The following is a 9,842-nucleotide window of genomic DNA, read 5'->3' on the forward strand; positions in this document are numbered from 1 at the left end:
CAAAAGTTTAGCGATCATGATAATAACATGTCAGCAAGCAGTGACATAATGCAGAGAAGTACTAGCTCATTCTCAGTGCAGCAGGTCCTCCGTTTGTGTTGATTGGTTCTGCTTTGTCTTTGTTCTCGACTATTTGTGCATTTATCTTCCACTTCTGCCTACTTTCACTTTTTCTAACACACACACAGCCATGCAGACAGACACACAAGCACACATACGCATACACACACACACACACACACACACACACACACACACACACACACACACACATTTGCTGTTTGTATTTGCATGTATAAGTTTATCAGTCACTATCACTGCTGACAAACACCCCAGGTTCTCCTGTGGCCAAACAGTGGCCATCATTGTCACCGGCGTTACTGAGTTTATCTGTGTGTGAGCGGGATTATTTGGGTTTCACACGATACTGTTGGGTACGTGCACTGCACATGTATCTTTGCATGTCTCTCTTAGCATATGTGTTTGTGTTTATTTTCAACACAAAGAGAGAGAGAGACAGCCAGCCAGCCAGCCAGCCAGACAGACAGACAGACAGACAGACAGACAGACAGAGAAAGAAAAATGGAGGTTGAGTGAGGGAGAGAGAGAGATGGAGAGAGGGAGAGAGCGAGAGGGAGAGAACAAGAGGGAGAGAGAGTGTGAGAGAGAGAGAGTGAGAGAGAGGGAGAGTGCGGGAGAGAGAGTGCGAGCGCCTGTTCCCCGGGGGAGCTCCCCTGGCTGTGTGTTTATGTTGTAAACAGCCTTTCCTTCCTGCGTTTACATTAGGCGCTTCACAGCCCACTGGGAGCTGCCGGAGCTGGATGAGCTGTCTGGCCGCCATTGGCTGCTGCTCCCACACATTTCCCCTTTAAGAGGGCCACTTCACTCTTTACCGTTCCCTCACAACACACACCCACACACACACACACACACACACACACACACACACACACAGACCCCAGCCCGCAGCGCTGGCATATGGTGGGGGGCCGGCATGCACTAGCCCATTCTCGCAGTGTTTGCCTTTTGGCCAAGGAACTTTGTGAGAGGGAGGGAGAAACAGAGAGAGAGAATGAGAGAGAGAGAGGAGGAGGAGGAGAAGAAGAAGGAGTTCTTTCATTGTGTGTGTGTGCTGTTGTGTGCATGGTTTGACGGTTGGAGCAGCCCTCTGATCTGATTCATAAAAGCCCCGCTGTCACAGCTGCTCATGTGCTGTGCATGTGTGCGCGTGTTTTTGTCTCTGTGTGAGTGTGTGTGTGTGTGTTGTGTGGGCGGGTTCGTGGGGGGGGCGAGGGGTGGGGGGTCGCTAGGGTGGGTTCATTCATGTGGCCGAGAGACTGCATTCCTGAAAGATTTGGGAGGAGAGGGGAACTCCAGCTAGCCAAACGGCCGGGCTCAGAGGAGCCATTATCCCTGTGAAGCGAGCGAGCGAGCGATCCCCGGGACTCTCACTGAAGCTCTGCCTCTCTCTGCGTCTCTCCGTGGCTCTGATTGTGTCTCTGATTGTGTCTCCCTCTCCCAGCTTTGAGGAGATCTACAAGTTCCAGCGACAGATCCTCAGAGTGAAGGATCGGGATGAATTTCCCATGATCCTTGTGGGTAACAAGGCCGACTTGGAACTTCAGAGACAGGTGAGCGTAACGGTCCGCTCAGTCACACACACGCACACACACACATCCTCAGGAGGTAAACTCCGTCACACACACACATTCACACATAAACACACACGCACTCTAACATACATGATCATCCTCTGGAGGTCCACTCCGTCACACACACACACACACACACACACACACACACACACACACACACACACACACACACACACACACACACACACACACACACACACACACACACAACACACACGATCATCCACAGGAAGTCCTCTCGTCCCACACACAAGATGTGCGTCGGAAGAGCCACTCCCGTAACACACCACAGCTCTTTCACCTCCGCCAATCAAAAGGGGAGTTAGTGAAACCAGCATACCTTTGATCACATTCAGAGAACAGATCCTCATGATCCCCATTCTGTGTGTCTGCTGAAAACACGTCCGGTGTTGGTTCACAGCCCTGGCGCTGTGAATGGGGAACAAGCACAAATGTGCACCCACACACTAAATAGCCTTTTGGTGTTTTAAGCCAACGTCGTCTTCCAGGCAGCGCTGCATGGTACTAATTCCAGCCAAACAGCAACCGGTGCTGTTAGGACAAGTGTTAGTACAGGTGCATAGGACAGTGGAAGAGGTGAGGGATTGAAACTCTCACATTATCAAGAGAACTGAAAGGAGACATGTATTAGTCTGGCTGTGGAGTCCAAATAACAACACTTCTCCTCTAACTGGCTAATTGATTGTGAGGCAGCACATCTGAAGCTCTTTGAGCTCTGTGGGGGGAGAAGCACACACAGCCTATTCCATTTGCTGACAGTCAAACAAGCAGCCGGGCGCTTACTCCTTCCTTAAACACTGGACAATGGGGGTGCGGTTTTGTGCCGCGTCTGCATGTTACGCCCCGTGCCATTTCTCATGCTCGTTTGCCGTCTCATATCGCTGAAGACGCGCACTGCTAAAATGAGACATTTCCCCGTTGAGTTAACATTCACGTCAGGAAACAACAATCCTAATGATCCCTGCTGCAGAAATCAGGACCCAGGCAGAGAACGGCTATTTCCGTAGGCACCTAACGAGAAATATTGGAGATAATGAAATGATGAATGCCTAATTTGCACTAATCACCAATTATGCGCCGAGGTATATTACGGACTAACAAGCATTTGATCAGCGTTTGATGGTGCCCCTGTGGCGCCCTGCTTTGTGTATCCAAACATGTCATAATGTTTTAAAGCCAAACAGCAGGGTAGTTCTATATCTGTAACACACACACACCTTTCACACACAATCTCAAAGAACACAGAACGCTATGACATACATTGCCAGCCATTTTATAGTCAGTTTTGAGCAAGTAGGGAGTCTTGATGAAATGAAATGAGGTGTTTGTTTTTTTGTAAAGGACCATCAAATGAAATTTGAATAGAAACAAATGAACAGACATGACTGAGCTGTCGCAGTCATGTAGTATTCAGATGCTGCCATCTGGTGGTCAGAAGTGGCATTTATGTACAGCTAAACCCCATTCTCACTGACCCACTGCCTGGGAGTCTCTACAACTGATTGTATGTGCTATGTGCTTTAGAAAAATAGTTGCTTGTAATTCATATATAGACTCATGGTTTTATTACAACCCTCTTGCATTCAAACCAATCTGAAGGAAATGTGAAGAATTGTATCACTATGTAGCACGTGTTTTCTTGATCTCTGTGTTTTGTTTTAGTGATGTCTTAACGTGTGTTCAAGTATCCCTATGGTATCGTCTGAATGACATTTTCCCTCAGTATTCAGTAGTTTTGTAGTTTGCATCTGATGAGAGCGTCCCAGAGTCTGCTCATGCCTCTACCCTCCACCAGGTGGAGCCAGACCTCTGTAGTCTGATAGCTCAGAGTGTCAGGACTGAGTGAGTCCACATCACTCTGGTCCACACATTACAACCAAAAGGCTTCCTCTTCCTCTTCATCATCCTCTTCTTCCCCCAGGTGACCCAGGAGGAAGGTCAGCAGCTGGCCCGGCAGCTGAAGGTGACGTACATGGAGGCCTCGGCTAAGATCCGCATGAATGTAGACCAAGCGTTCCACGAGCTGGTCCGAGTAATAAGGTGAGAGGGCCGTGTGTGAGAATCATGTACAGTAACACACACACATGCATGCACGCACGGCGCACGCACACACACACACACACACACACACACACACACACACACACACACACACACACACACACACACACACACACACACACAGATACATGCACATGCACACACACACACACACACACACACACATATACACACACACACACACACACACACACACACACACACACACACACTTAGAGCAGACCAGTGTTGTTGAGTGTATCTGAGACTGGACTGGTCTTCTGATCACAGGCTTGCTGGTGCTGTGATGATCACAATACTCTTCCTGCATGCGTAGGTGCCTGAAGGGGCTTGTTTTTGCTCTGCTTTGTAAATCGTGATCTTCTCCTAATAAGGAACTGCTAATTAACCGCCACCCTGAAAGGCAAAGCGCTTACGTCCACCTGAAAAAGCGGCCTCCTTCAGCCCACTCTGTTAACCCTTCACTTGAAGTAGACATGAAAAAGAAAAAGCATTACAAAAAAAAAACAGAACAATAATGATTTCGACCCTGAACGTCTGCACAATTTTGAGGAGAAGCTATGAGTGGTGGTTGGATTCTCATTGAATGTAGCTACAATAACGAGTCAGTTTATTCTAAATGAAGTTAAAGTGAAACTTGTGTATCATTTCCATGGTCATTTCCTCCATCAGTAGGCACAGATTTAATTGAGTATGGATGACAGAGTGCAATTTATATACGAATGACAAGAATGGGGAAGAGGCAGTCATGTCCGTAATGTATCATTTAATGATCCATAATGTACAAATGGATACCGATCAGTGTACCTGTGTGGTTATATATAATCTAGAGGTGGGCATAGATTAATTTCTTTAATCTAGATTAATCTCACTGTAATCTTGAAATTAATCTAGATTAATCTAGATAAAATGTAGGTGCGGCAGCACAAAATTTAGGTGCACCCACATTTTTCATTGCATCGCCTTTAACGCTAAAAGGTCACCTTTTATTGCTGTCCTTTCATGATTTTTTAACAACAAAAAGCCTAGAAAAAGCTTATAATCATTTTAGTTCAGGTATGATGTTGGATTTGAATGTAGCTGTCACTGTGCTGGTCAGCTAGCCTGGCTAGCGCCTACCACTTCTCAAATGAGATGTGGTCTGGCAACCAGACGTTCATTTTCTCGTATTTGAAAAAATGCCCAGATCCGTTCATTGGGCTGTTTGGCTGTCTATCAAATGCGCCTGTGCATAGGCTACTGGTCATTTGAGGTCTGTGTGGAATGAATGTGTACATTAAACAAGTTTCACTTTCTGAGTGGAATTACTGAAATAAATCAACTTTTTCATGATATTCTAATTGTATGACCAGCACCTGTTCAGTAGGTCACTGGTCACCGTGCTGGTCAGCTGAGGTTCTGAGCTCACGCGTAGCGTCCTGTCCCCCTTGGTGTCCCCGACAGGAAGTTCCAGGAGCAGGAGTGCCCGCCGTCGCCGGAGCCCACGCGCAAGGAGAAGGACAAGAGCGGCTGCCACTGTGTCATCGTCTGATTGGCACGCGGGGCCGCCAGTCATCTAGCTGCTGTCACCAGTCCCCCCACCCCCCCCTCTGCCTTCTGACATCACATCCTGTTGTGGATGACCGCTGCCTTTCGACATGTGCATGAGCTAAGACAGCAGTCCCTGTGCTAGCCTTATCAGGGCCTGGAGACGCCTCGCAGCTCTCCTCACCCTGGGACTTCACTACTAGAAGAACCAAACTGACAGTAAAAACAACAACAAAACTTAACAAAACAAAACAAAAAAAAAAAAAACAGACAAACAAACACAAAAACAACAACAAATGTTATTGAACTCACCGCTCACCTTCAACTAGTGTTATATATATATATATAAAAAAACCATGATGACGGAAAAAAAAGACAAGAAACCATACAGCTTTCAGTGTGAATATGTCCCAACACTAAAAGATCGCTTCTTAAATTTGCTTAACGATTCCATTATTTTTATGTTGTATCTCAAAGGACTTATCTTGCCTTGTAGTCACATTTGTATTTTTACCGAGATGGAATCACAGAAAATATCAATATATGTATATTATATCATTAGAATGTTAATGATAAACAACTGACGCATCTGCAGGCGGTGTAGAATGAGGTGATCTTGTGCCGCTTTGTATGTGCGTCTATGCGTGTGTGTGTGTGTGTGTGTGTGTGTGTGTGTGTGTGTGTGTGTGTGTGTGCGTATGTGCACGTGTGTGTGTGTGTGTGTGTATGTGTGTGTGTCGTGCCATTATGCCTTTTAATTTCTACTCCATGTGCTGAACAGCTACTGTACGTGAATGAAATCAGTGTGAGTTGAGAACACATTTTTAAAAACCTGATGATTAAATCTTCTCAGTGCTGAGTGCAAGGTTAATGAGCTTTGGTCCTGACCCATGTTATAATGTAATATACAGTATAAGTCTGTGTGTGTGTGTGTGTGTGTGTGTGTGTGTGTGTGTGTGTGTGTGTGTGTGTAGATAACCAACATGAACACTGGGATCTCGTGTATCGGCTATTTTTTTCTGGCCGACACCCAGTAGCTGTGGTGTCTGTCACCTGAACGGCTCGTAGACTAGTCCTTGCTTGTTTGCTTTTCTCATTGCTAATCGGGATCTCAGAGCGGTGTGTTGCTAGATAGGCCAGCTCTTCTCTACCTTCTTGCTCAGCCATTGCCTTCACAGACTATCACACACTCAGGTTGGTGGGGAAAACATTTCCTCCCTCGGAGAAGGATAGTGTGTAAGAGGCCGGGCCAGTGGGGTTAGAGGTACCTTGCTAATATTTGTAGTTTTACAGAACTGGTTTGGGAAAATGTACACACACACACACACACACACACACACACACACACACACACACACACACACACACACACACACACACAGAGACTCTCTCACTCTCTCTTGCCTTACATGTTGGAATTGATTTCCAGATTGATGATATTCTGTTGACTGTTTCTATCTCTGCTCATTCTCTGGTGTGCTTAGTTGCAGTAATGTAAGGAAACAGCAACAGTGGGAGGGTAGAACTGAGGAATGATGTACACTCATGGTATTAATTATTAGCCGCAGCTTGTACAACTTCCATAACACCTCTGGAACGGACATGAAGGGACCTTCAAACCTTCAACATTCTCTTTGCCACGTCTGTAATCCATGTTTATGTTTTTATTAGTTGGTAAGATGCCCCAAATGAATTCTTGACCATGGATTTGAGTGTGAAGATTTAAGTAGTGACAGATGTTTCCTGTATAACACACAGACACATACTCTCTCTCTCTCTCTCTTTCTCTCTCTCTCTCTCCTTCTTTCTCTCACACAGACACATACAGTACATGTACATAATGAAGACTAAATAAATGATCTCAGTTGTGACACATCTGGTATCTGACAGGCTAGTATGTGTAGCCCCTCATCTTACAGAACTATCATTAAGGGTTAACATCACTATAAAGACATTTCACCTTTTAGGTTTGTCTTCCTTCTTCATGAGTGTATTTCAGTACAAGGGATACAATTAATCTATTCTGGTTTTTGTTTTATCATCATGTAATATAAGATTTAAAAAAAAAAAGGTCGGAGGTGATCCTTTGAAAGACGTGATTAAATGTTTTTACTATATACTTTTATACATTATTTTCTTATCAGACTAGTTATCGAGTATTTTTATATGTTTGTAAGTGAACCTGCTCTCATGGCACAAGTGTGTGTATATGTAAAGAGGAGTATTTAATTCTCTTAGTTTGCTTTTAACTGAAAATAAAAGATGAATGGCCATAGCCTGCATTGTCCACATGTGGTCCAGAACTCATCCCTGTTTTGTTTTTGTTGGTGTCCTGGAGTTGGTGACCTAACTGAGTCTCACCTGACCTCCAGCGCCTATCCCAGAATGCAACATTCCCCACTAATCGTCTCCTCCCGACGGTCCCAGCTGCAGGGCGGACGTGGGTCTTGATGTGCTCTGTGGGCTGTTGGGCATGTGAGTGGCACTGGCCTGCAGTAGAGGTCAGCTGCTGCAGCAGTAGCGCACCGCACCGCTCGTCCCCCCTCTCACTGACCCAGAGCTTGGGTAGCTGCTCTACGTCTGATCCATACTGTGTTCTTTATGTCCCCATGCAGCCCTACCTACCTAGCTCCTTGTATAGCTTCTGGTGCTAAAATAAATAAAAAAAGATATATGGCTAAAAACAAACTATACTAGAGTTTGACGTTGTGTTACTCTTTTTTTTTTAGAGGTTGATTTTATGTTAATGCCAGAAAAAAAATAAAGAAAGCTGTATGGTGATTTTGAAATGGTATAGTTTTGAAAATGATGAAAATGTGTTCAGCAATCCCACTCCTGTGAGAACACACACTGTTTTCCTGTTGATCTGTCAAATGTGTCTAGTATCTTCTCAGTATGTCCTCAGGCAGGGTGGACGGTGGCCAGAGATGGCCTTTCCCACTGGGTCAGACTTCTACTTGCTGTATGTCCGCTCTGAACATGGCCTCTGCTGATGCTTCTTAGCCAGGAAACATAACCAGCGAATTATGGGGTCCTTATTGTCACATGAAAGACAGTGCTCATTTCAGATGAAAAGATATCTTCTTTTTTTACATTTTTACATTTGTATGCCTCCGTGTGGGTGTTAGTCATGGCCAGAGACATTTATGTTTTCAAATTTGGTACAAGTGTTCACTTGGACTCAGAGATGAAATGATTACATTTTGGAGGTCAAAGGTCAAATTTCAAGGTCACTGGGACCACTTCTATGTCCCTTTCTATTGAACACAATATCTCAAGAATGCCTCAAGGTGCATTTTTTTTTAAATCTGCGTATTTCATTATCTATACTGCATAATATCATTAAAACAGGAAACAATCAAACAAAACAGCAACTGGCTACAGCGCATATTTGGGTCCAAGTGGCCACAGGGATTTGAGTTTGAGTCTGACCTGGATTATTACCCAATCCCAATCCCACTCCATCTCTCTCTTCTGCTCTCTTCCTATCAATCTCTCACTTGTCTATCAAAATAACAATAATAGAAAGAAACATTAGAAACAGAAACATCATCTTTGTACACAAGAGACAGGGTTGAAAAACAATACTGGATGGCCATTATCTTCAATAGTACTGCATTAAAAAATGATCTGTTTCTATTAAGAAAAGTGTTGTATGGTCTCAGGAAAGTTTTCTGATAACCATTGTCTATAAACACAGCATCCCGTTATTAGCCACTTCAAAATATGGGTTTACATGACTTGCAAATCATAGTGTTCTGCTTTTATTTACATTTTATGGTCCAATTTTATTTTGGAAATGGGGTTGTAGTAATTAATACAATAGCCTATGTAACAACTTCAGACCATAGTTTAATAACAGCAGGTCTGGCAAACTAAATCTGACTGCAAATGCTTACTTAAGCTATCAAACTGGTAAGCCCTCAAACTTCATTACTTGTCTCTTGTTGTCATTCAGAGCAGCACTGTCAGCAGAAACCATGGCAACGGCAAGTTTCTGCTGGAAATGAATCGTGCATTGAAGCACTACGCTCCCATTGTGCGCAACACAGCCCCTTATTGAGTGCTCAACAGCGCCCTCTCCTGATCACAGACAGGCGAGAGGCTGATGAAGGCTGGTGGCTCTGCAGACAGCTCTGCCATGTTAAAGTTAATGTTGCAAGGCAATTGCCCCTGATTTTACATTGATTTATTGCTTTTATCCAAAGTGACTGATATATGAAATACAGTATGTGCCTTGCCTTGCCCTGCCCTGCTCTGCCCCCAATCTTAATTGACAACTGCAGTGTAAACGTAAAGGCACATTGCACGTTTATAAAACAATTTGAGGTTTGTTTTTGTATGTACCTATGTTGGTGGCATATGATCATGAGAAGGCCTACAGACAAACACATCATAAGATGCATTCGTAACATGTGTCTTCCTCCTCTGGACTGATCCTTAGTAGTCAGGTGCATTAGTCAGGTGCATGCCGTAATTAGAACACAAGTCTCCCTCCCTGACAGAAGCCATCCTGGCACCCCCAAATGGTTCTTTAAACCATTTTGAAAAGTTCATCAAAAGAACCCCTAAGGGTTC

At 44.5% G+C, this 9,842-nt stretch overlaps 1 protein-coding gene across 1 annotated transcript in view; it reads left to right on the plus strand.

Annotated features, from left to right (window-relative positions):
• Window positions 1-7,551, plus strand: part of rras2 (RAS related 2) — a 38,607-nt gene extending 31,056 nt beyond the window's left edge. The window contains exons 4-6 of the mRNA XM_062548989.1: window positions 1,523-1,631; window positions 3,598-3,716; window positions 5,181-7,551. Of these exons, the coding sequence (XP_062404973.1) occupies window positions 1,523-1,631; window positions 3,598-3,716; window positions 5,181-5,268 (316 nt within the window). The 3' untranslated portion in view covers window positions 5,269-7,551. The remainder of the gene's footprint in view (window positions 1-1,522; window positions 1,632-3,597; window positions 3,717-5,180) is intronic.
• The last annotated feature ends 2,291 nt before the right edge of the window (window positions 7,552-9,842 follow it).

This window comes from Sardina pilchardus, chromosome 11 (genome assembly GCF_963854185.1).
Source record: "Sardina pilchardus chromosome 11, fSarPil1.1, whole genome shotgun sequence".
Taxonomy (NCBI): Eukaryota; Metazoa; Chordata; class Actinopteri; order Clupeiformes; family Clupeidae; genus Sardina; species Sardina pilchardus.